A 27,184-nucleotide genomic window follows, 5' to 3' on the forward strand; every position below is an offset into this window, starting at 1 on the left:
ATGAGCAAATAATTTATGAAAGTGGTTTGTTTTTACCTTTTTTTTTTCAAAAAAGCATTCAGCACACATCAGATAGTGTCAAATTGCTTCGTAGTCCTCAAATGAACTAATTTATGCGCCACACACACGGCGGGCCATGATTTAAAAACGTTTTCAGTACAGACACAACATGGCTACCAGATGGCAGGTTCAAATGTGAAGAATCATGGAAAAATTATTTTAATTTTATTAATTTGTTTTTCTACAGCTCACTCAGCTAAATTTACATCATGTCCCCTTTACAAGCTATTCAAAAGTTAGAGGGGGCCAGGCTTCACACACTGGCACAGAAACATCCATGTTCTCATATTAGTGTCTCGAGTGGGTCAGTATTTTTAATCCACCAGAGTGTAGATTTAAACGAGGGTCTTTCTTTGCTTCAGTTTTGACTTTACTAGCCAACTGACATGCAGCCACTGTGAATCAAATATTTGCTTCACCTGGTAGGTGAACTCAGGTACTTCCAGTGACTTTATAGGAGACAGAACGCAACACCATATGAGGCATAGAAGAAAAAAGCAACATTTAATAGGTATGTAAATCATCATACATCCTCTCTGATAGGCAACCTCTGTTACTGGTTATAAACCCATATATTCATTTCATTTGACGCTAACTATGATGCCATTTACAACAGTAAAAGAAATGCCAACTGACTCCATCGCGCCGGCCCAGGACTGCACAGTAGAGACCGAACAAAGACGGAACTGAGAACGGGCTGTGGGCTCCTGAACTGGGTAAGCATCTCAGAGAGGGACACATTAGTGTTAAAACGCTTTACTCAGAAAGGCACAAACTATGGATCCCAGGTAACGCAAATCTATTGTGGGGGAGGGGAAAAAAAAAAGAAAAGAAAGCACAACACATCCCCCCCGCCCCCAAAAACGCTTCACGTTTGTCCCTATTGGAGAGACCAGCCTGCTGGAGAAATGAGCCCATATCAAGTTCAGCGTTCTGCTCAACACCCCACCCCTGCGCTTATACATCGCAAATGGAAATGCCTATTTATTTTTTTCCTCTGCTTTCAAAAGTGCAAGTCAAAAGAAGAGAGATTTTATGCATTTCTCTCCATCTTCCACAGTACCTGAGATCAGCCACTGTGCTGCACCGTCCACAAAACTGGGGGGAGGAGGAGGGGGGGGGGCAGGACACAGAAGAGCAATTTAAAAACAAACAAACAAAAATCTAAAAGTGTCCAACGCGGGGAGAGCAGATCTCGAACAACTTCATTTTAAATTATAAAAAGAAAAGGACAGACCATTTACACAAGTGGATTGTTTCTGGCATTCTTGACATTTCTCCCTCTCCAACTCCAAACTCAATGCATCAGTCAGCAGTCCTCCAACGTCCCACTGTGATCCCATGAGCTAAAATGCCACGTAGCACATCTCGCTCGTCCAGAAGTTGTGTGTGGTTTCAACGTTTGTTTCAGTCTTTCGATAAATGTCTTCCATGTGATCTAAAATACAAGTTTAAACTGTTCCGTCTCTGGTCAGGCCCTGAAACACATAGTCACATTCGCTTCTCATGTCAGTCCCTTCACCAGTCTCACACATACAAACACAATTACACCTCTGAACTGTTTCCTCTAAAAGACAGTGGATCCTCAGGTGCTGCAGGTGAGGCAGTGAGTGTTCTGCAGTGCAGGATGTTTGGAACACACACACACACACACACACACACACACACACACACACACACACACACACACACACACACACAGGAGTGCGCTGCACCCCTGCTCCAGTTCATTTCCCTCCTTCCTCCGTTCTCGTGTTATTTTTCTAGTTTAGATCACACCGGTGAGTGAAACATGTCTCGACGAGCCTCTACTCTTCATTTGTGTCTCTGGAGGATTTTCCTCTTCCTCCTCTTGAAGAAGCAACAGCACCTTAAATGAAGAAACAGGAGGTTAGAGATGGTTAGAGATGGTGAGAGATGGTGGGAGATGGCAAAGTAGTTTTGCATCTGCTCCCATGTTCGTTTTGTTTAGAGGATAAACGGCAAATTTGGTGTTGGCACCAAATTACTTGTAAAAATATCTAAACTATTAAGTGAAGCTGTGGAGACCAATAACCAAACTCACTAGTTGACCATCTTATTGGACACCATTTATATCACCAACACGACTGCATGCGTTTCATGTCAGATTTGCCATTAGCTGCTGCTTAGCCTTCAACTTAAACCTGCCCGTCTTCAAACTTTCATCCTTTCCATTAGGTTGATGGATGAGCAGAGCCATTTATTTATAAATCAGTTCAGGGAAAAACAAAACCTGCCACACACACACACACACACACACACACACACACACACACACACACACACAACACCAACAGCATCTCTCGCTGCGGTTCAGATGATCCTGACGAGGACGAGCGGATGCTCACTTTGTATCGTCGGTGACCTCCACCTCAGCAGGGGCAGTGATGGGGGCGTTGGAGTGTCCCGCCGTGGGGTCGTCCGTGTTCACCTCACCGTTGGTCGAACTCATTACCTGAGATAAAACCACGAGAGTACAACTGACCGAAGGGCCCCGCAGACAGCAGATACGTCAACTTGCGTTGCAGTTTAACTGATTAGCTGTTCAGGGTGCATATTTTAAAAGGGGAATCAATAATCTATCACTAAGCTACAAACCAGTGTAAACCAGAAACTCAAAAAAAAGAGTAAATCTGGGCAAGGTTTCCCAAAAGCGTCATAACACAAAGACGATCGTTAGGTAGGGCAGGGTGTCACACTCAACACGTTTAAGACAATAACATGTTGAAATGATGAACAGCTGAACCCTGTGGAAAAGGTTTGCTTCCCAGCAGCTAAGTTACATTCCCATGTCTCTACGTAGCACTAAGATATACAGCGAAATCACCAGATGCTCCTTTCACTTTAACACGCATGCAGTGTGTGAGGTAGACCAGGGAGGAGCACGAGGAAGAGAGGCAGCACATTTAGAGTGGAGAGTGTGTGAAAAAGTGCTTTAGACAGCGTGTTCGTGCGAGAGAGATACACACTGCAAGCTTTTGCGTGCGAGTCTGAGAGAGGTGGGGAAAGAGACCGGGTATTTTTGAGGGAGACAGACGGAGGTACAGGAGTGTGAGAGAGGTGCGAGTGTGTGTGTGTGTGTGTGAGTGTTTGCATGCGAGCCACAGAGAGACATCAATCCCGAGCAGCACAGCGCACACACCCAGTACCTGGACTGAGCCCCCCAGCCTATCGGCTGTGAGGTGCGACCCCAGAAGCTCTCTGTTGGTTAGAGGAGTTGGCTGGGATTCACTTCCTTTGGGTTCTGACGACTGGCACGACAGCAATGGGCAGGGAATGGGTGGGGTGGGGGGGGTGGGGGTGGCAAAGGTCACAAGAGGTGGAGATGGAGTAAGGTGGGGGTGAAAAGGAAACAAAGAAAAACAAAAACAACAGAAAAGTTTTAAAGAGGATTACTCCCCGCGCAGAAGCAGACCACTGTAGCTAACGGAAGGAGAGGTGAGACGGTGCATGAGAGAGAGAGAGAGACGGAGAAGGAGCACGCGGCATGCAGAGGAGACGGGCCTCGTACGACTGGGGTGGAAAACCTCCGCAGGTCTTCAACACGGACGCATGCACCTACGGTCACACACAGAGTTACCATGCCAAAACAAGAAACTCCAGAAGACTCTTTAAAATGCACTTATTTGTGTCGCACCAAAGTCCAGCCTAGCCTTTAGACAAAATGACATTTGGAATGATTATTGAAGTGGCCGCAGGGGTCACAGCCTAAATACAAATAAAGTTTCAGTATCAACAACCACCAACATATGGCAGGGTTGCCTCAACTTACAGCAAGGAAATAACAGGAGGTTTGAGACTCGTAGCCACACAAGACAGTGGCTCTGTGTCGGTGAGCGCTGAGGTTAACTCCCATAACGGCGCACACATGTACTTATTTTAGTTACCAGATGCACAGTACTGCACACCTACCTCCATGGAATCATAACTGTGCATTTTAAAGTAGTCGGGTCTTCCTCTTGCTTAAGCAAATATGACCACAGCATGCATGAGAAGGTCGTCAACTGAGCCCATCTAGTAAAATCACTGTTTCCATTACAGAGGTGAACTTCTGAGACGCGTCCATTACCCTTAAGAAACCGTGTAACACCAGGCCCTCATCATGGAATCGTCATCTAAACACACGCTTGCTTTTTGCATTCTTGTAAATGAATATGTGTGTGCGTGTGTGTGTGTGTGTGTGTGTGTGTATACCTGGTTTTTGGTCTGCTGCTGTGCTTTTTCCCTGCTGCTGGGCTGCAGTGGAGTATCTGTGTGAATGGGTCCTATTGGGGTCGGCTGAACGCAGCAAGTAGCGAGAAAAGCGATAAACAAATTCACTAGTGACTCAACACACAGAACGTTCTTTTCAAAGTGTCATTTTTTTATTTCTACAGCTCGTATCGGGCTCCTGTCGGGACGTACCAGGGGCTTGCCAACCCAGTCATACTCGTAGTCGAACACGTAGCCATTCCTGTCAAAGAGGTCTGTGAAGAGTTTACGCAAGTAGTCATAATCAGGTTTTTCAAAGAAGTCCAGCCTCCGGACGTAACGCAGGTAAGTGGCCATCTCTTCTGTGGGGTGAAGCCAGAAACGACGTCAGGCGTAGGAAGATGATCGAAGCAGTATGCCCACAAACACTGGGGTTAAAAAAACAGCTGCAAACCAATTACCTTTATGCAAATTGGATAATAAGGTCATGCGCTAATAGGGCTACTATTAGCATTTATTCTTTTGTTTGTTTGTTTGCTGAAGTAGAACCCAACACAAACCTGGGAAGCTCTCACAGAGCACTTCAATCGGAGTCGCTCTTTTTGTGTCTCCTATCTTCTGATAGCGCTCCTTTAGCGTGTCTGCCTATGTAAAAAGATAAATATATATGAAAACAAGAGAGAAAGATATTGAAGGCGAGAGGGAGACCGCGTACGTGTCCTTACATGAAATAGCAGTGTGCATCGTAACGTTTTAAACACCGTTTTCTCCATGAGTCACAGAGTCATTTCAAAATGTTTCAAAAGGCTACGTAACAAACCATTTGGAATATTTTGGTTCTGAGCCCTTTTAAATGGGTCAGCCGGGCCTGTGGTTACCTCCCTAGCGTCTGCATCAGCAGATAGAGGCTATCTCTGTGGCATTAGAGATAAGGGAGCTCTCAAAGTCTCCACTAACTGAAAACAAATCCGGCTCACGGTCTTTACCGCATCAGGCCAGTTTATTATCAAATCATCTTGTTGCTCGCTGACCTTGAAACTTCTCCCCAAATCCTTCAGAACATATTACATGTATGTTCCGGCAGTCTGGAGCACGTACGCAGTGTATCATGACGTTACAACAGGGGACACCAGAAACAAACATCATACAGTTCTATCGTGCTCAGCTGTACTCCCCAATAAAATGCTTTTTAGCATTCAGCAGACTTCTGAAGTCCTGAGTGTTAAAGCTGAATATGTTTCTGTGCCGAGTCACATGACAGCATGGCGTCACCAGCGGGATCGGGCTTGTGTTAAACGTGCAATATCCCCCTCACCCTGTTCGTCACGCTAAGAGAAATGGGAAGTCCGTCTCACACAGGTATTTTATAGGGATGCACCGAAAATTCGGCCACCGAAAATTTTCGGCCGAAATGGCTTAAATTTGCATTTTCGGTTTTCGGCCGAAATACTTTCATCACCGAAACAACACGGCCGAAACAATGTGTTGTGATGACGCAAACAAAAATCGCCTGCACGTGTTTATTTGGATAAAGCTAGCAAAAAAGTTTTCCAGTGATGGTGCCAAGGAAAAGGACATTACACCAAAAATTATGGAACTCGTTGCCTTAGATGATCAGCCGTTCTCTGTCGTAGAGGATGCGGGATTTCGTAGGCTAATAGAGAACATTGAGCCCCGTTATGTTTTGCCGAGCAGACGACATTTCTCAAAAGCGTGTTTACCTGAGCTGTTTAATGTTGTTGCAACTCACGTCACGTTTTTATGAGAGAATTTATATTTATCTTTCAGGCCAGTCAGTTATAATTAAATTTAACTCGAATAAAATACATATATATATCCTCTCAGATAAAAACGGTCTGGAAGCGAGTTAAATTTAATTAATGGTCGACCATTGTCAGCGTTATCGCCGTTAACGGCCCACCACTAATTTTATTTTATAATATGCATTACTGTAATGTCAGTGCTAAATACATATTTTCAAATCAAATTTTGTAGTTGATTTATTCTTTGAATAGCAATGCTTTGATTTTAGTGAGGTTAGCCATAAATCCAATGTTACTAATAATTGGCATAATGTATTTCGGTTTTTCGGCTTTCGGCCTTGGTTTCCTCATTTTCGGTTTTCGGTTTCGGCTAAGAATTTTCATTTCGGTGCATCCCTAGTATTTTACATTCTCAAAATTGTTGCCAGTTTGCATGTCACTTCCGAGTGTATATACAAACAGGTGCATGTATTCACCTCCAGTTGTGTATTCGTGGGCCACACCTCCTTCAGTCAAATGCCAAAGTGAACTTGGTTTTGCATATTAAATATTAGACCTGTTTAATGGAAATGTCTAAATGTACATTTTACCTGGATTGTAAGATTGTATATTAAGAATCTTAGTAACGTCTGAGCCCAGTGTACCAGGTTTAATGGAGCAGTAATGTTCAGAGCTCTCAGGCCTTGGAGAGAGACGATGTGGGAAATACTGCCCCCGGCATTTATACATTTAATGTCACCATTTCTGGTTATTACCAAAACCTGCTCAGAAGCCTGAGGCATGCATGTGAATATTATATTCCTCCTTTTTTTGTCCATGTTATCAAGAATATAGACCTCTAAATGTATTTGCCCACTATTACTTCAGTACTTAAAGCAAATGAGCCATTAAAAACACCTGATTTATGGTTCTTGTACTCATAGATGACAGTGCACAGCACATGTTCTATGGTGGTTGTAGGCAGTGTTTCTGAACCTTCATGTTTTTGCTCCATTCTGTCTCACTGCACTCTTGAACCAAGCCATTCGGAACACAGAACAGCTGTTAACAGGTCTGCTATCAGCTAGATTACAGCAAACATGTGGACTGTCTGCTAGTCAACACATACATGTGATGGTTGGAAAACTCACTTGCATTTATTGGCCTTCAGTGAAATCGGTATTGTAAATGTCAGTATCACAATAATGTTCATCAAACGATGTATTGTGCGACCCTTGCTCCTACCTTCAGGCCTTGCCAGGGGAGACTGCCTCGTAAGAAATACATGAACATGTGACCCAACGCCTCCAAATCATCTCGCCTGCTCTGTTCTGTAGGACGGGAGAAAGGCAAACCATCTAAATGAAGACTCAATAAAAGACTAAGGCTTTGTTTAGTTTGGTGAGCGGTTCTGTAGGCTCCAGAAGGTCCGATCTCTCACCTTTGCCCAGGTGTGTGTTGATGCTCATGTAGCGGGCCGTGCCCGTCAGGCTCTTGTGTTCCCGGTACGGGATGTGTTTTTTGGTCTCGGGGTCGATGTACTCCTTGGCCAGGCCGAAGTCGATGATGTGGATGGTGTGCTGCCTCTTGCTTCCGGGCCGGCCCACCAGAAAGTTCTCCGGCTTGACGTCCCTGTAGATGAGACTCCTGGTGTGGACGTACTCCATCCGGGTGATCTGTGGTGGGGACAGGACCGATCGCAGAGCTCAGCAGTCAAACAACCACCTACTCTTAATGTACGGCTAAAACGAGCCAATGGAAACACATGGTGCCACGCTTTGCTCTTTCTTCTTCCCCGTGTTAAAGTGAGGCCTCACCAGCTGGATGGCGATCATGAGGACGGTCTTGAGGGAGAAGGTGCGTTCACACAGGTCAAACAGATCCTCCAGACTGGGGCCCAGCAGCTCCAGCACCATGGCGTTGTATTTACCACACGGGCCAAAGTAGAACACCTGGGGAACACCCTCTGTCACACACACGCACACACACAGTACAGATACAGGTGAAAATGGCTTGAAATACATACAAGAATTGACAAATACCCAAGCACCACATACCTAATTAACACGATTAACTGCAATTTTGATTCATATTCATTTAAGTTAATTGCAAAACATCAATTTATGGGTTTGGGTTCAGGGGGGGTTGTGGCGGGACTGGGGAAGCGTGCGGCCAGCGTGCGGCCCTTTGTCTGCGCTACTCTGAGGTAGACAGACAGCATGACACAGAGGACCCGGTGCACTGGCTGAGGGACGGTCAGCAGACATCTGGCCATGAGCGTTTGGTGAGGGACGGTCAGCAGACATCTGGCCATGAGCGTTTGGTGAGGGACGGTCAGCAGACATCTGGCCATGAGCGTTTGGTGAGGGACGGTCAGCAGACATCTGGCCATGATCGTTTGGTGAGGGACGGTCAGCAGACATCTGGCCATGATCGTTTGGTGAGGGACGGTCAGCAGACATCCGGCCATGATCGTTTGGTGAGGGACGGTCAGCAGACATCTGGCCATGATCGTTTGGTGAGGTCAGTGTCCCTTCTGCTAGTCTCAACAAGTTATGAAAGTTATTAAAATAAACGTAGTACAGTAGTACCATGTCGTATGTATCCACCTCAAACTGTAATGAGGCAGAAACCAGTCTGGCCCTTAGGGCAAATATACAACATGTTGTGTTTGAGGTTTAAAAAAAAAAAAAAAGGATTAATCTAGTTTCTACAACAGGTCTCTGTCCTAGTAGCATAGTAAAAGGAGCCGATAAATGCCTAAAAACACATGGTTTCTTAGATTTGTAGGGTTTTAGAAACCTGTTCTTGTTTCTCTGTGTCTGTTTATGCCATAAATGTAAATGTTTACATTTTATTTTAAAAGTTACATGTGTGGTAAAACATGTCTCTGTGGTAAACTCTGATTGCAACTTATTCCTTAAGCTGCAGTTAATGCCACCCCTGATGTCTAAGGTTCTGTTCCATTATCAGGAGATTAGGAGTTCAAATCCTGACCCAGTCACAGCCAGTCGTGGTCAGAAGCATTTCTCATGAGATTGTTGTTGTTTTTTTACTTCAGTTTGCAGGTGGAAACTGACTAAACAGAAAGTATAAAAGCAAAAGCACAAAAACGCTACCACACACATCCGCCTTAGATGCAAAATCTCTCGCTGTGGATCAGACCTATCAGAACACGTGTGTGAACAGCACAGCTAATTTAGCTAAACCCTGATCAGAAGATATGGAGAGGCCAAACCCAAATCAGTAGAAAATAAAGAGCCCCAATCTTACAATGAAATACATGAATCTGGACGATTAATTGGACATTAATAACTACTGTGGATGCAAAATATATAACTTTAAATAAATAAGTATACACAGAGAGAGGCTGGGAGTATAAGAGTGCAAGCTAGTGAAAATAATGAACTGTAGATTGAATTCTCAAAATTACATAAATAATAACTTACCCGAGTTTCCCAACTGTTTGTAGAACCTGTACTCAAGATGGAGTTGGGGTGCCCTGGATTTGATTGGCTCCTGTTGTGGGCGGGGTTTGGGATGGGGGGAGGAGCATTGAAAACAGAACACAGAAGCGTGTTTCTTCATTGCTAATCAAGACACTTGTCCTATTGCATACACCGTTTAATATTGATAAATGCAACAAAAGTTAATTTGACAATTCTATTTAAGCTACATTAGTGTCACAGTGCTATAGCGAAACCCAATATAGTACAGTTATGTACTGGCATTATTCAAGATCTTACATAATTCATATTTATTTTTATTATGGGATCCATGCTCCAAAAATATTGGTGTGCAGTTTTTTGTAGACACTATAGCAATGGTTGTGATGCATCAGTGTGGGTGCAGCTATGCACAGCTCTGTAGACGTGTGTGAGGACACGTGTGTATGTGTGGGGACACGTGTGTATGTGTGTGTGTGTGTGTGGGGACACGTGTGTATGTGTGTGTGTGTGTGTGTGGGGACACGTGCAGCACAGGATGCTTTGGGCCAAATCCATGGGTGCACATGGCCACTTGTGTCTGTGCCTGCAGTAGATGGTCCTCGTAGTGTGTGTGTGTGTGTGTGTGTGTGTGTGTGTGTGTATATATAAAGACACCATCCTCACAGCCCGAGTCATCACGGACACCAGCAGCAGCTCTATGAGCGTGCCAAGATGAAGAATGGTGTGTGTGTGTATAAAGATACCATCCTCACAGCCCAAGTCATCACGGACACCAGCAGCAGCTCTATGAGTGTGCCAAGATGAAGAATGGTGTGTGTGTGTGTGTGTATATACAAAGACACCATCCTCACAGCCCGAGTCATCACTGACACCAGCAGCAGCTCTATGAGTGTGCCAAGATGAAGAATGGTGTGTGTGTGTGTGTGTGTGTGTATATATAAAGACACCATCCTCACAGCCAGAGTCATCACTGACACCAGCAGCAGCTCTATGAGTGTGCCAAGATGAAGAATGGTGTGTGTGTGTGTGTGTGTGTGTGTATAAAGACACCATCCTCACAGCCCGAGTCATCACTGACACCAGCAGCAGCTCTATGAGTGTGCCAAGATGAAGAATGGTGTGTGTGTGTGTGTGTGTGTGTGTGTGTGTGTGTATAAAGACACCATCCTCACAGCCCGAGTCATCACTGACACCAGCAGCAGCTCTATGAGTGTGCCAAGATGAAGAATGGTGTGTGTGTGTGTGTGTGTGTGTGTGTGTGTGTATAAAGACACCATCCTCACAGCCCGAGTCATCACTGACACCAGCAGCAGCTCTATGAGTGTGCCAAGATGAAGAATGGTGTGTGTGTGTGTGTGTGTGTGTGTGTATAAAGACACCATCCTCACAGCCCGAGTCATCACTGACACCAGCAGCAGCTCTATGAGTGTGCCAAGATGAAGAATGGTGTGTGTGTGTGTGTGTGTGTGTGTGTGTGTATAAAGACACCATCCTCACAGCCCGAGTCATCACTGACACCAGCAGCAGCTCTATGAGTGTGCCAAGATGAAGAATGGTGTGTGTGTGTGTGTGTGTGTGTGTGTGTATAAAGACACCATCCTCACAGCCCGAGTCATCACTGACACCAGCAGCAGCTCTATGAGTGTGCCAAGATGAAGAATGGTGTGTGTGTGTGTGTGTGTGTGTGTATATATATATATATAAAGACACCATCCTCACAGCCAGAGTCATCACTGACACCAGCAGCAGCTCTATGAGTGTGCCAAGATGAAGAATGGTGTGTGTGTGTGTATATAAAGACACCATCCTCACAGCCCGAGTCATCACTGACACCAGCAGCAGCTCTATGAGTGTGCCAAGATGAAGAATGGTGGAACAGGGGGCAGAATGGAAAAACCTCACACACAAACAAATAAATAAATAAAGCACAAAGAGCCCAGGATGTTCTGAATCTCCACCAGGGAAAAGCCTGACTTACAAAACCTTTAGGCTTCTAAGAGCCAAAACTGAGTCAAACGACAAGCAGAAGGGTGAATTACCCACCTCAGTCTATGCCACGCACAGACACGATAAAAGTCCCAAGCCCTACTCAAGAGCTTTATTTTTTATGTGTATATTAAATCTATGGTTGAACAGAAGAAAAGTAACCCATATCAAAAGTAACTAACATTTGAAACCACTGAATTCAACATGTTTGAACATGGACCTTGCATAAATGGTTTATCTGCAATGGCAAATGCCAGATTAAAACAAACAAAATATTTATAGAATATTTTGTTGTGATCAGTATTTAATATTATCTAAGATCAGCATCCAAATGGTCTAAGAACATGAAACATGTCCACTGAATATGTGACTCATTCATGACGCCAGCAACCTCCAGCAATCCCAGATTAACCAAAAATATTACACATAAAAGAAAGAAACAAAGAAACTTAGAGAAATAAAAAAAAAACAAGTAATGCGACCAGTCACATAAAAATGTACTTGAGCACAACCTCATATGAAATTTAAACGCTACAATTCGCTGCTCAGTTTGTGTTAGGTAAGTAGGCCTAAATCCAAACAAAAGAACAAAAAGTTCTAAAACTTACCAACCATAAATTAATGCTCAAACTGAACTAAAAAGGAAGCACAAAATCAAATAAACCATGGGTTGGAAATAAGCTACACGCACACAAAAAAAAAGGCTAAAACAGAATGTTATATATGCTTACCAGTTTTATGGCCACATATTCATTAGTATAGAGGTTCTTCCCAAGCCGAAGCTCCCCAAAGTTCCCACATCCAATCTTCTTCCCCACCCGGAAGTTGGGGCCGACCATGAGGACCCCCGAGTTGGTGCCCGAGCTGCGGCCCCCATGAGCTGTCCTGCCCCCCCCAGTCTTGGACATTCTCTTGGCCTCCTCCACCTCCGCTTTCCCCCCTCCTCCTCCTCTCTTATCAAAATCCATAAGCTTGTGATACCCCGGCCTCTCCACGGTTACTCCACTGCCATAAAAACCAGAATCACTAAAATGTCGATCAACAGGGGTGCGGGAGGGGGGGGGAGGTGGTGGGGGGGGGGGGCCGGGACAACGCGGGGTGAGGTGCCCCCAGAAGAGGGCCGAACGCGTGAGGACTTCGCTCCACGTGTGATCTTTACCGAGCGGAGATGGACGTTGGAAATACCAGGTTCAAAATGGAGACTCCAATGGCTTCCTCAGGTTTTGCATCGTCCTTGAATTCCTACTTCAAAAACACATGTTTACAAACAAATCTTCACCGTCCTAGCTTCTGGATCCAAGATGCACCGTGCCGGTGGGTTCCATCCTCGTCGCCCCCTCCTGGTTATTACGCTGAACTGCGTCAGGCATTCCTCCAGTATAGAGAGTTGTATTCCAGCAGTATTGTTGTACTCCACCAGTTTTAAGAGGAAACATTCAGCTGTCCTGGAACACCTGCATTAAAGAGAAAATTCTACATCAACACTTATTCTTACAAACTTTTTAAATGATTGTAGTGTCGTTTTAGAGAGTGACATTGTGAGATATTCATTGTATATTTGAGAGCGAGGAATGATTGACACCCAAGGTGACAGCACAGCCCTGAGCCAGTAAACGTTACTGATCTCCAAAACCCTTCAGTAAGTGCAAGTCAGTAAACAAACATGGATTGCAAAAGTCCGGCACGAGTCCACACAACAATTTGCAACATTGCATACTAGAGCTGGGCGATATGGCCCTCCAAAAAAATCTTCGATTAATTTTTTTTAAATCCGATTTTCGATTTTAATAGATTTATTTTCCTCTACTAAAAAACTACAGATGATAAAGGAATGGTAAAAAAAATTTTTAATTTATTTTTCACTTAAATTTCCCCTTTGGGGTTAAAGTGCAAGCAGAAACAAATTGTAAACAAGTGAGAACATTCAGTAACTTTTAGAAGGTTTTCTCCAACATACTTTAAGCATTGACACAATGCAACCTCAAACTTAAAATAAATAAATAAAACACACCCTCAAAAAATAAATAGATATAAATAATTTGGTGCCCTTTAATAAAATGGAAAACAAATACAATTGAACAATTCTTGCATGTTGTACTGACAGTCACGCTGTCTACATTCTGATTAAGAACAGGGCTCCCCTCACTTTAGCCTAAATTCCAGCACTTTTCAAACCTGAAACACAATGTAACATTAAAATTCGTCAGGTAAATGTTCCTTCCACTGTTTCTTTATACTACCACAGTTTATACTTTATACTACAATAGTTGCCAGGTTCGCGTTTTCACGCCAAATTGGGCTTGTTTGGAAAATCCAGCCGCGGGTAAAAATTATGGGGTCGCGGGGTGCGGTTTTTTGGTCTACTTTTGAGTTGGGCTACCGCAGGAGTTACAAGTCAACACTAATAATGGATCGCGATATAATACTTAATTTGTCTCCATTTTACACACTCGCGAGGTGCCCGGAGCCGCGCGCTACGGTCACTCGCGAAAGTATAATCCATTGAAGCGGGTTCGGTGACCGAGGCAGAAACTGCTTAATCCAAAATATCCCGCGGAGGGAAACTTTATTGACAGCGCAACTGAATAGCACTCTTCGCTCTCTCCCTCTATCGGTTTCAAACACCTTACAGCGAGGACTTGTTTGGTCTACATCTGACGCCGCAAAACCGAACCAACTCCAGATCACGGAGCTAGTTGCTCTTTTCTTGGACACAAGTTCCGCCGTCATGTTTGTGTGTGTGTGTTTTGAGGGTGGATGGGTGGGAGGTGCTAAACTCACTGAACTACGGGAGCCCACAGTGCAGCGTCGGTGGTGAAAATTAAATCTCAGAAAATCGATTTTCTTAAAAACACATCGTCCTTAACTGTAAATTCGAATTAATAGATAATATCGATTAATCGCCCAGCTCTATTGCATACTAAAACTTGTCCAAGGATTTGTGGGAGATTTCTGTCTTAAAACAAACACAGCAGAACAGATCCTGTAGTAAATGTGTGGTAGAAATGACAGCAGTAGAAATTCTGATCTCATACTCAATCAAAATTACAGGAGTAAACATCCGTGTTTTCTGGTAGTCTCTTACGACCGGATTACCCAAGATGCATGTTAAAAGCAGGTGTGATCAGGGCTTTAGCTCCTTTCTACATTACATTAACCGTTAGGTTACATATGCAGATACCATGGCTATCTAAGCACAGGCAGTTGACCTGTGATAGCTCAGGATGATCATGTAGGGACTGATTCAATCTCACTACCATTCAGAGGGTTATGGTGCAACTATAAAGCAGGTGTCAAGGCTTCTGATGCATCTCAATTGTTTGGACCACCAAGCAGACCAAACTAGACGAGTCATTTTCATTCACTGACTGATTGAGTCCCAATTTTGAAACATGCCTGTGCAGTAGTTAACTAGGTATCTGACTAAGCAGTTCACACAAGAAAGGGGGAGACATGCATACATAACCACCTTTATTTAACTCCAACACTACTATTAGACTTACAGGAACAACCATCGCCTTCAGAGTTCGGCCTATATAGCCAGATAACTATTTCTCTCCATTTGGCCGTTCTTTTCAAATAAAATTTACGTATAAAGGAAAACAAATATATATATTAATGGTCACAGAATAAATTTAAATTGCCATAAATATGCACCAATTCACTAGAAATTTTGCAGTACTTCTGAGGTATCCAAGTATACTTCCTGAACACAACCATCTGTGACTGGGCATTTGAAGATTTGTTAAGGTTCTGTACAAAAGGTCATACAATGGCCACCATCATACAACAAAAGCAACTACCCGTACACTGGCACACAGAAACATAGTCTGTTCTATGGTTGTGTTTAGGGAATTGAATTATAGTATGTGTGTGTGCGTGTGTGTGTGTGTGTGTGGCAGCTGGGAAAAACTCAAAATGAAAAGAAAGCCAATTCCTGGACATATTTTTCAGGTCCCAAGAAGAGGGCACGTCTGGGAGATGTTAGCATGTGGCTGGAGATTGGAGTTTAGATCAACAATTTACTTAGTTTGTAATGTGGGATGTTTGTAATGATGCAAATGCTCATGCATAATACTGCAACTATGCTTAAACTAGCAGACTCATTCCACTTGCCCAATAAATAAATATTCAACATTTGCTGCTTGGGACTGCTATTAGAAATACTACAGGCATATTTGTTAGCTAGCCGTTACCATATAAGGTCACATTTTAACATAGAAACAGTCAAGCACTTTTGGGGAAATCCTAGGTAGCAATTGTCTTTTTTGTACTAGCTCTGGATTGTTGAAATGCACATTAACAAGAAATTCAAGAAACGTCATATTTAGCATTTATTATTAGCAATAACACCTACGAAGTACAGAGTGGACGTGAATTTTTGGGCACTCTAGGAGGAATATTAGCTTGGAGCCTCAGAACTGAGGTATTTCTCTTGGCATTAAGGCATAGCACACTTCAGTTCTATCCTTCCTTCCTTCCAAGATTTCCACTATAACAGGAAACGACAAAAACCTCACCTGCCAACTGGCAAGTTTCAAGTATCAGCATATATTGCAATAATGTAAAGAGTCAGCATGTAGCTGTAGTAGAACTCAATATGTCCTGAATCCTGAGCTGATGGTTATGTTCCTGAATGTCCTGATAAAGATGTCCCAACATCAATCTCTTGAATTCTTTAAAATTTTACTTATCCATTTACCCATTATTTCACATCAGGTAAATATAAAGATGAATGGCAGTTATAGAGCAATTCCCAGAAAGTAGATAGTAGTCATTGTTCAATACCTAGACAGGAAAAGAGAACTGACAGCTAACAGAGTGTCACTGTGAAGCACCATCTTACATAGCATCACTGCCAGGATTTTGTCTTCTTGTGGTTATCTCCACTAGCACGAAACTGAGCTGAACACTCTCTGATATTTAGTGAGCTGGTGTGACTTGCAGAAACGGTCCTATTATGCTCAAATAATATGCTTCCTTAAACTTGCACTGTACATGGATTTAGCCTATTCTCAGTTTGTAATACTATTTCTTGCTTTTTCCATAATCCTCAATCAAAAACAATAACTTTTGCTTATCTCTGAACCTTATTTTTATGTTAATACAAATAGAAGCAGACTAGTACAAAAAAAATCAGACCAGTTCATTACAATTCTAGACAGGTGTAGCCATCCTAATAATAATATAATACCACTCCAGATTCCATAGGACAGTATACTATAATCAATATCACCATTAGTAATGATAGTGACTAGAAAATGTATATAGCCCAAATACAGACAACTCTTCCTGACAAAGTCCCAATTGATAAGAATTTACACTTTATTCACTGATCCACTATGCATACTCACATATTGATTACTTTCTGATCAACAATTTAATCTTTCTTGAAATCTACACATGCACAGATCCATCCCATTATTATTAGTGACCAGATTTCAAAAAGCCAGCAACAAAAAACAACATTCAGGTGGCGCTTCAACTACTGAATTTAACCATTATATTCAGAAACATCCTTCCAAGAAATAGCCTAAATGATTTTCTAGAAAGGTTATCAATAATATTATAACAGACTGAAAAATCAATATTATGAGGAAAAATCTTATCGTTTCCCACATATAAGAAAAACTAAGATACAGAAAATGAGTGTAAATTAGAACAAATTATTGAGCTAGAAGACACATTAGTAAACAATCCCACAGATGATGTACAAGATGAGCTAAGAAAGTACTAATTCCAGATGAATTAATTGATAATTGATAAACAAGAAAACCAAATTGCAATTACAAAGACTCAAACACAAAAAACCTTGAATAAAGTAAATCAGGAAACATATTAATAACTTCATCAAACAAAAGAAGGAAACAAAGGACCTAGAGGAAATAAAGAACACCTTTAGGATTTAGACCATATACATCAGGCCTGGACAAAACTGAAGATATAAAAACATTTTCATATAAAATTAGTCTACCAAAACTAAGCCGAAAACAAAAACAGAGACTAGAATGCCCCAATCAGATGCCCAATACCAGTGCCCGAGTTTTACGTGTTTGGTCTGTACTTGCAACACCCTTCACTAGATTAGCAGAAGAAATTAAAGAAACTGCCTATAAACCCAATAAAGATCCTGCAGCTAATTGACCATCACTTATTAATACAGATACGAAAATCATAAGTAAGACTGTAGCTAAAAGGATAGAAACCATACCATATGTAATACAGCCCTATCGAACAGGTTTAATGAAGAGGAAACTCATCCACTAACAGATTCATTGACATAATACACTACAAACATCAACAACAAGCAGCAGTTGATTCTACATTTAACACATCATGCAAATTTGGATTTGGAGAATAATTTATAAATTGGATTCATATTTGATATACCTCACCCGCAGCTACAGTCAATATTAACGGGCTTAAATCACGAGAGTTTACATTATATGGAGGAACTGGACACGGATGCCTACCAGGTGCAGCAATAACAGACACCAAACGTAGGGGCACTAAATGAGTTTATATGTGGCCAACATCCTTCTTTTATTACAGCATCCATCATCCTCAATATCAGACCTTATTCTGACTAATCAAAATTGTTCTATAATCTCAGATTACTTGTCAAAATCTACTATCTTGGTGGAAATTCACAAACTGCTCAATCTTGCCAACTAATTACGCCCCCATTTGGAACAACCCTGACTTTGTGAAAGGCATCATCTTAAACATACATTTCAAAATAATACAATGAAACTATTTCCACTATCTATCCACTATCTCAGAAATATGTCACTGGGACAAGGTTTTTAAAAATACCATCAAGTAGCCTAAGATCTGTTTTATGTTTCAAAACTAATCTGCAAGAAATGAGATTAGATTTACCATCATCATTGTATAAACATTGATAAAACTTCACAAATATTTCAAAATCAAACCGACAAACTAGGCAATGAGGGTAAAACTGATCAATTACTCCTAATAATTTCTGGACCCAGATATGCAAAAACAATTTCCATATGGTTACTTGCATGAACTTACAACTCATACAATATAAGAACACATTATACTGGCCGTAGAATGAAAAAAGAGGACCAACACTGACATCTGCAAACCATGCACACAAAACACTGTATATTGTGAAAATGAGATGGTGAAAATGTCCATCACATTAAAATGATACAGAAAGGGGTCTAATAAGGAAATAAGCAAAAAGCAATCTAGGTCTTCCAATCTAAATGAAATTTACTCGAGGTGGAGGACTTAAGGGACATGAAACCAGAAACTGCCTTCCTACAGGAAGCGTTATCTAGTGTTTGAGTTTCAGCTCTAAAAATACATTTCTCTGCAGCTCTGGATGTGACTCGGGGTCGTGTGAAGAGGGATAGCTGTCTTGGCAGGGTGAGGGGCTGGACAAGATAACCAGGATTCTGAGGTCGCTGGACGCAACCTTTTCCACCTCTGGGGTCAAGGGTGGAAAATTTGCACACAGCTACACATGCTTCTACACTACAAAAGTGTCCATTAACTCATGAACACACATACAAGTACTTAGAGAATCTAAAGGTGGCCAATGGCTCCTGGTTCTATGATGTGGAAAGAGACAAGCAGTCCCCATAACACCGAGACAACCCGTTTTGATAATCCCTGTTTCTCTAAGCTGATTAAGTCACTGCTAATCATTCTACATTTCTGGGTTGTCACTCCTTTCGACTCCATTTCCGTTTGTTCAGGCTTCAATTAGTTTGCAGTCAAGCTTTAGATGCATGAGAACACACCACTTATCCCAGCATGTATATAATATATTGTAGGCTCTTACAAGCTGCTTAGAGTATGAATACACACAGAGAAACAAGGCACACCCACTCACTAAAACCAGCTCCAGTTGAACAACCCTGCTGTATCCCTGAAAATGAGCTAGTGTCAGTAAAACTTAAGCAAAACTGTTTCTTGACAATAAAAATGGGATCTCTCGTCAGTGTTATACCAAGATCGGAGTACCGTACACAATATTTCTGCCTTTCACAATGGTCACTATGTCAGATTAGACAATCATAGTGACAAAAACCCTTCCTGTGTCTAGGTAGGGAGAAGGACTGCATTACATGTTTGATGCCTCTGAGCTTCATTCACATCCCTGTCAGAGTTTGTAGTTAGGTGGGAAGAAATAGTCAATTGCAGCTACAGAACGGGTGTGGGAGAACGGGTGTGATGCTGGAGGTTTTGTGATCAGAAAAGAAAGAAAAATGCAACTACGGAGCTGTTCCTGAGGAGGACAGGGTTGTCGAATCTTCAAAAAGAACCTGGGGTAACAAATTGTGCTAACAGATCAAGGACTTCATAGATGGAGCCAAGGCCCAGGTTCACTGTAGATAAATAAAAGGCCTCAGAGGAAACATTATTAGGTTTTAGGACATATATACTGCGATAAACGAAGATACAAACATATTTTAATATCAGTTGATTTCACAATCTATATGACTGAACACCATCCTTCTTTCTCTTCAACAAAGAGCACTCCGTCATTCTACTGGTCAATGTCAATAAACAGATCGTGGGATCCGTCAGACTTGACAAGAAAATACAATAAATTCTGACATGCCAGTCTCTTTGTTGGGGTGGGGTGGCGTATCATATATGCCTAGACACTGTTGTGGGATTATGCCACACTGCAAGACTTCTTGTTTGCTTCCAATGGTCATAATTGGGCTAGATGCTGAACACTCTAAATGCTGAATTTGATGTAGTCTAAATTTGGTATTACAGTCTTGTGATCTGTCGAGAGACTTTTTATTAACACAGAATTAAGTGCATCTGAGTGGATAATTGACACAAAGGACCAAAAGATCCTATTCTGCTGAAAGGAAGCCAGGTCAGTGAATTCCAAAAGAGAGTTAATCTCTCTTGTTTTAATATGTTCTTTAGTTTCCAAATGGTATAGCAGTAATTAGTAGATAGTAGTCTATTGAATCAGATTAGTCTATTGAAACCATAACTCGGGTCCCCAATAAAAATGCTTAATGAAACTAAGCAACACGTTTTAAGACTTTCAAACAATTAGTTATAATCTAAATAAAAGTATGAAATACAATTGTACAACCACTTCCGACTAATGATCCTATAACTATAATTTTTGTGTGTTTTCATATCAAAATAAACTTCGTTCAGTTAAAAAGATCACTATTTAATTGTGTGTTAAAAGAGTAGAGAGTCTAGATTGTGCTGTGAAATAGCGCTGTGTTCTTGAGTCTCTCATAATCGACACGAAGCTAGCCGTTAGCCTAACGTTGTGTTGGGAAGCTAAACAACAAGTAGCACAAGGCCTTCCTGCTGTATTTTGAAATACATATTTTCACAATGTACCGATAACAGTCTTGTTCCTCAGTAGAGCTTTATTGTGTAGTTAAATGGCCCAAACAGGTGAGTGTTAGAGGACTGGACCAAATGAAGGTGTCAGCTAGCCGGCTAACTAGTTAGCTTAGCGGTTTAGCTGGGTAGCTAGTCGGCTCCAACAACCCTCAATTTGGCTTACACTTCTCTTTATAACTAATGATATTTAAATACATCTGAATTAGCTAGCTTGCTAACGTGACTAAATCAGACACCGGCCGCCCATCCACCAGCTACCGGGTGGTAAAGTAGCAGCTAGCGGGTCCTGGGCAGCTCGGGTCGGGATACAGACAGCCGAGCCGAGGTGATGTGTGGGCACTCGGACGCGGCCTAGGCCTCGCTAGCTGTTTAGTTAGCCACCGCTAGCTAGCTTAGCTATCCTAGCATAGCAGGGACGGACAAATTAAAGTTTGTTAGCGTCAGCCCAACACAGGAGCAAACGGAGCTGAGGTGAACGTGGCTCCGCTCGGGTGTGGTGTGTGTGTAAACCGCGTAAACTAAACACATTATCGGGTGTTTACTGACTTGGTGCGGAGCGTTAGCTCGTTAGCTAGCTGGCTGTGTAGCCGGGCAACTCCTCAATCCCAGCACTCGAGATCGATGTAAATTATCTTAACAGAATATAAAACACATCGACTAACTGGAGATATTAAAGAGGGGATGGCATATTTACCTAAAAGTGTGTGTTATAAGTTCGCAGCGTCTCCCAGGTTGTCCGTTTTAACGTCAAATTCAAAAACCATTTCCATTTTTTCTCTCCTTCCCACTGAAGCCTCTCTGAGCCTCGCCGTCCAGCGAGCGAGTTTCTGCGCTAGCGTCCGATCACGTTACAGGGTTTAAGTTCAAAAACTTGCGCATTCTAGTTTTGAGAATCGCGTGATGTAAAATTCCGCGCTCTTATGGAAAAATGCGCACTTTTATTCAAGGTAATGAGATAGCTATTGAATTTAATTACGATTTAAACATAAAACTGTTTAACGTATCTAAAATCTAAACATCTTATGTTAAATACGTAATAATTAGAAGGTGAATGTATTTTAATGATTATGAGACAACGCCAAAAGCTTCTTTATAAGTAGTGGCAGTATAATTTTTAATCTAACCCGAATAAAACCTGCCTGAAGTTTCCTGACAAAACAGTAGGGTCACATACCGCCAGGCAGGGGCGGACTGGGGAGAAAGTGGCCCGGGAGTTCCTGACAGACTGGCCCACTATATACAGTGTGAAATATATATATATATATATATATATATATATATATATATATATATATATATATATATATATATATATATATATATATTTCACACTGTATATATGTGTGTGTGTGTGTGTATACTGTATATGAATCTATACATGGCATGGCACATAGTGTATATGTCAGCTTTTATTGTCATATGAACAATATTACTTCCAGCAATAATATGTTTACAAAGCCACATAGTGGCATAACAAAATAACTAACAAACTTGTTAACTTCAACTTCAACTTGACACTGACAAAACTTGACCCTGACAAAATACTGGGGAAAACAACAGCTACTGAAACCTACATTGTTCCTCTGCAGCTTTTCTTTTTCTCTCTCTCAGCTTTTCAGCGCCACCTTTAAGTTTCGTAGTTTGTTTAGACCAGGGATGGGCAACTTCCATGATAAAGAGGGCCAAAATTTTTTCAGCACTATCATTGGAGGGCCACATGACCACGCACTTCAAATAATTGGATATGAAAGACACTACAAATTATTCTCAATAAGAACACATTTTAAATGAATTCAGATCTGTATGTTTATTGCACCAACATACATCTATTTTCTGCATATAAATGCATTAACATGTCCTTAATAAGCAACAAAGACAATATTTGCTTAATAAAAAAGTATTCTTCTTCTTTCTGCAATTGCCATTTAAGGGTCGCCACAGCGGATCAAACTCCTCCATCTGGCCCTGTCCTGAGTGTCCTCCACTGACACACCAGCCACTCTCATATCCTCTACCACTGCATCCATAAACCTCCTCTTAGGTCTACCTCTCCTCCTCTTGCCTGGAAGTTCCATCCTCAAGACCCTCCTACAAATATACCTCTCCTCCCTCCTCTGTACATGTCCAAACCATCTCAATCTCGCTTCTCTAACTTTATCTCCAAAACATGCTGCATGTACTGATCCTCTAATGAACTAATTTCTGATCCTATCCTTCCTCGTCACTCCAAATGAGAATCGCAACATCTTCATCTCAGACACCTCCATCTCCCTCACCTGTCTCTTTGTCAGTACCACTGTCTCCAGTCCATACAACATAGCAGGTCTCACTACTGTCCTATAGTTCTTTCCTTTCATTCTAGCCAACACCCTTCTATCACAGATCACCCCAGACACTTTATGCCATCCACACCACCCTGCCTGCACTCTCTTCATTACCTCTCTTTCACTTCCTCCATTACTCTGTACCAGTGTTGCGAATAACGCCGTTAAAACGGCGTTAGGTAACGTAGTCATTTTGTCAGTAACGGGATAATATAATTAGTTACTTTTCCTGTCGTTACAACGCCGTTGACGTTACTGGTCATTAAAAGCGGTGCGTTACTACATATTGATATACTAATGCGAGCGGACCGCTGCCCAGGCTAGTGAGGAGTAACAGATCCCGATAGGTCACAGTTCTCGGTGTAACACCGGCACTGTCCGACGCCAAGTCGTTTTACAGTTAGTTAGACCGAGCATGCCTGCGTGAATTCAGTGACGAGGCGGGGGTAAAAGTTCACTAAAAAATCGATCTTTGGACGTACGAATCGATAATCAGATCATCATATGCGAATCGATTCTGAATCGGAAAATCGATTTTTTCAACACAGGCCTAATCAAAAGTTAAACAATTTTCTGATCTACTCATTTCAACTGACTGTGAAAACTGCTTAAAAAAAAACTTAATTAATTGGCATATAACCTTTTTTTAACTGTAACGCAAATAGTTACTTTCCCTGGTAACAAGTTACTTTTATTATAGAGTAATTCAGTTACTAACTCAGTTACTTTTTTGAACAAGTAGTGAGTAACTATAACTAATTACTTTTTTAAAGTAACGTTCCCAACACTGCTCTGTACCCTCGACCCTAAGTAGGTAAACTCGTCAACCTTCACCAAATCAACTCCTTGTAACTGGACCTGTCCACCGTCTCCTCTCTAATTCACACACAACAGAGCAGGAGTACTCTGTTTTACTCCTGCTCACTTTCATTCCCCTGCTCTCCAAAGCATATCTCCATCTTTCCAAGCTCACCTCCACCTGCTCCCTACTCTCACTACAGAATTGTCCAGTTCTTGACTACTTGTATTAATAAGTGACACAGCTGCTGTATGTTTTCGTAGTCTGGCCCGGATTTTCTGGGACGAGTTGGTTTTTTTCCTGATCTCCGCTACATACCGTCAGCCCGCATCAGCTGGCCCAGTCTGCGGCTGCGGTCCAACTCGTTCATGTGTTTACAGGCCCAGTCCGCGGCCCGGTCCAACTCGTTCATGTGTTTACAGGATCAGTCCGCGGCCGCGCAGGTTAGTCTGACTGGAGTGGGGGAGGTAATAACACAGTTAAACAGCAGCGTGACTACGGGCCGGGGCTGCAATAGCTCCTCCACGGGCCGAGTTAAACGACCGGCGGCCCACTGACCCATCGGCCCACCGGGGAAATCCCCGGTACTAATGTATGCCAGTCTGCCCCTGGTACCAGGGATCCACGGTTCTCCCAGTGAACTCTGACAAATGATGCACTGAATCTCAGTGGCCTTGAATTTTAGAAGTCATAAATTTTACTACTGAAAATAAATGCAGCTAAACTGTAAACATCTTTCATGCTCTTTATTTGGGGATCCACATCTCAAAAGCAAAACAACTAGGTTTAAAAGAAAAGAAAAACACAACAGTTCAAAAGAAGAAAGTGGAAACGTACGAGTGTGGTAACCAAAGTGAGCATGAACAGATTATCTGAAAAAATCTGAAGAATTGCGGTAATAGTGGTCATGGCCATCACAAGACACGAAATGTTCTGTTTCTCTGGAAACTTTGTGTACTTCACTACAATTTTAAATATCTATGCATACATATATACCTACATATATGTTTATGTATTATAGTATATATCAGCTATACTAGGAAATAACATGAGATTATTGAGTTAGCACACACACTAAACATTGAGATTAAGGTTTTTTTTTGCTTCATTCATTATCTCACTGGCTTTGAATTGATGACGCATTAATCATCTACAGGTCATATCCGATGTTTGCACGAGCTGTGCTTTACAGTTTTCATGAGTTCTTTTGAAGAACTATGAAGTCAACTTATGTTATGAGCAGCAAGCAAGTCAAGTGGATTTTGGTTTTGATTTTGCTACCCCAGTCTACCAGCAATGTAGAGAGTGAGTATCAACTGAAAATGTAAAAACTGTTATGTGGTAATAATGTTTTTCTTCAGCATATATGAATTCTGTGTTTAAAATCATCTCTAAAATTATCTCTTTAGGCAACTGCAGCATTTATAGGCAAAATGAGGATTCTGTGATTTGCTCTGGGAGCAAATTCAGTTTGTCTTGGAGGTTCACGTGCCTTAAACGTGCAATTCACAGCATTCAGGTGCTTAAAAATAAGGTGGTGTTATTTGAGATCTATTTGGCAAGCACGCACCCTGAGAATCTGACCATGAATGTTCATTCAGCTACAGAGGAGGACTCAGGGTTGTACACGTGCCAGAGTAACCCACCGTTTCATATTTCTCTTGTAACAAATGTAACTGTGAAAGGTAAATACTCACATATACCTAGTACCAATATTTTGATTCAAAGAAATGGTGTGTATTGCATGCTTTGGGTAAAAACCAAGAACATTGGAACTGACCAAACTTTATTGTAGCCTAGGCTGACCGTTGGTGGTAATCCTGTTTAATCTTCATTTAATCTGTTCTTTTGTACAGACTGCTCTGGTTCCTCAGTTACCCAATTCACTTCTTCAGTCCAGCAGACATCACAGAAGTTGCCCTCATCATGTGAGCAGTTTTCATCTGATTTTCATCAGTAGAATACATAAATAATGTTCATACATAGTGCAGACAGGAAAACTGCAAAATCATTACAGTTAAATCATCTCTTATGTAATGAAAATAATGCACTATATACATGTGCGTCTGTAGCTTACCTGGTAGGCAGGCAGCTTCATGGTTCCAATAATACCAAGGTTATGGGTTCAGTTCAGTTCCCAAAGAACTCATGAACTGTCCAGTTGATGAATGTGTAAATTGTCCTGGATAGAATGATTTCATCAAACAATAGATTTTTATTACTTCATCCGAGAGTGATCCATGACTATTGTTATATACTCTTTGCATTTCTCCATTGTAAATTCACTATCTTGCATATATGTATGTATGTATGCCAGTTTTCACATTTTGCTGTTGCAATCTTGAATTGAAATTAACGCAAGTGGAATTATGTGACATAAATCTACACAAAATAATCCAAGATACTGAAGAAAAATCCAGTATGGAAAATTAATGTAACACACATATTTAAAAATGTAGTCAATTTCTTTTTCTTGTTTTACACCATACTTTAAAAATAAAGTGAACACATTTTTTGTCTTTTTAGGGTTCTTGGAGAATATTCCAATGTGGTATTTGTTGTGCAAAACGGGAGTATTCCTCATAAGCTCTGTGTGCGCAGTCTTAAAAATCACCAGTCTGTAGCTGTGAATGCTGTTTTCTGTCCATCTTCTCGAACCGATGCGTCCTGGCAATCTCATTAGGGCCGTGATTTAGGCTCAGATGGTCACTGATTGATGCTTTAGTTGGAAAATGCTTTATCCTAATAAACAAATACACAGTTTTACAGTTTCTGGTGTGTATTTTCTCTTGTAGATTAAGGTATAATAAACTTTTCTTTTCTGTTACACATAGTGTCACAACAAATAGTACAAGATCTGTGGAGCATTAGCCATCTTATATAATAAACATTCACCTCAGTTTTTACTCACACAATACATGATAGTCACTTACAAAATGCTATTTGTAATCTTACAACAATTTAACAATCTGGTTTGGGATCTTCCTGCGTGGTCTTGCAGGAAACATTTCTGCAGGTCAGCAGGAAGTGGTTACAGGTGCTAAAAAGGCAGCAAGAGTGGAAACAGGAAGAGACTGCAATATCGTGCATTAACACTAGAGGGAGTCTCGAGATCTCATTTATGAATCACGTGTTCCAAACACCAACACAACCGCTGAATTCCACCCCCATTGAAATGGTTCCGATACAGCATTACAGCATTTTCAAACATAAGTCAGGATCGAAAGGCACTCAGCAGCGTTTGCA

The 27,184-nt window shown here is 41.7% G+C and overlaps 1 protein-coding gene and 1 long non-coding RNA gene across 4 annotated transcripts; one reads left to right on the forward strand and one right to left on the reverse strand.

Annotated features, from left to right (window-relative positions):
- Nucleotides 1–545: 545 nt before the first annotated feature.
- Nucleotides 546–21,676, reverse strand: csnk1g2a (casein kinase 1, gamma 2a). 2 transcript variants are annotated; one of them, XM_076977227.1, is made up of 12 exons: nucleotides 21,510–21,676; nucleotides 12,181–12,903; nucleotides 9,464–9,533; nucleotides 7,832–7,980; nucleotides 7,456–7,690; nucleotides 7,260–7,345; nucleotides 4,833–4,917; nucleotides 4,486–4,634; nucleotides 4,276–4,359; nucleotides 3,231–3,332; nucleotides 2,430–2,536; nucleotides 546–1,930 (listed from the first exon to the last, which is right to left on the reverse strand). In XM_076977227.1, exons 2-12 carry the CDS (start codon nucleotides 12,415–12,417, stop codon nucleotides 1,876–1,878), a joined length of 1,359 nt encoding a protein of 452 aa, XP_076833342.1. In that variant the 5' UTR covers nucleotides 12,418–12,903; nucleotides 21,510–21,676; the 3' UTR covers nucleotides 546–1,875. The 2 variants fall into 2 exon arrangements, with proteins under 2 accessions (XP_076833342.1, XP_076833343.1); XM_076977228.1 differs by lacking the exon at nucleotides 3,231–3,332 and having other exon boundaries at nucleotides 21,510–21,673.
- On the forward strand, nucleotides 19,981–26,701 carry LOC143478258 (uncharacterized). Of its 2 annotated transcripts, none has more exons than XR_013121721.1 (5): nucleotides 19,981–20,318; nucleotides 25,095–25,243; nucleotides 25,348–25,623; nucleotides 25,795–25,866; nucleotides 26,465–26,701. It is a non-coding gene; the product is annotated as an uncharacterized LOC143478258 (long non-coding RNA). The 2 variants fall into 2 exon arrangements; XR_013121722.1 differs by lacking the exon at nucleotides 19,981–20,318 and adding an exon at nucleotides 20,665–20,866.
- The last annotated feature ends 483 nt before the right edge of the window (nucleotides 26,702–27,184 follow it).

Source organism: Brachyhypopomus gauderio, chromosome 16 (genome assembly GCF_052324685.1).
Source record: "Brachyhypopomus gauderio isolate BG-103 chromosome 16, BGAUD_0.2, whole genome shotgun sequence".
NCBI lineage: Eukaryota > Metazoa > Chordata > Actinopteri > Gymnotiformes > Hypopomidae > Brachyhypopomus > Brachyhypopomus gauderio.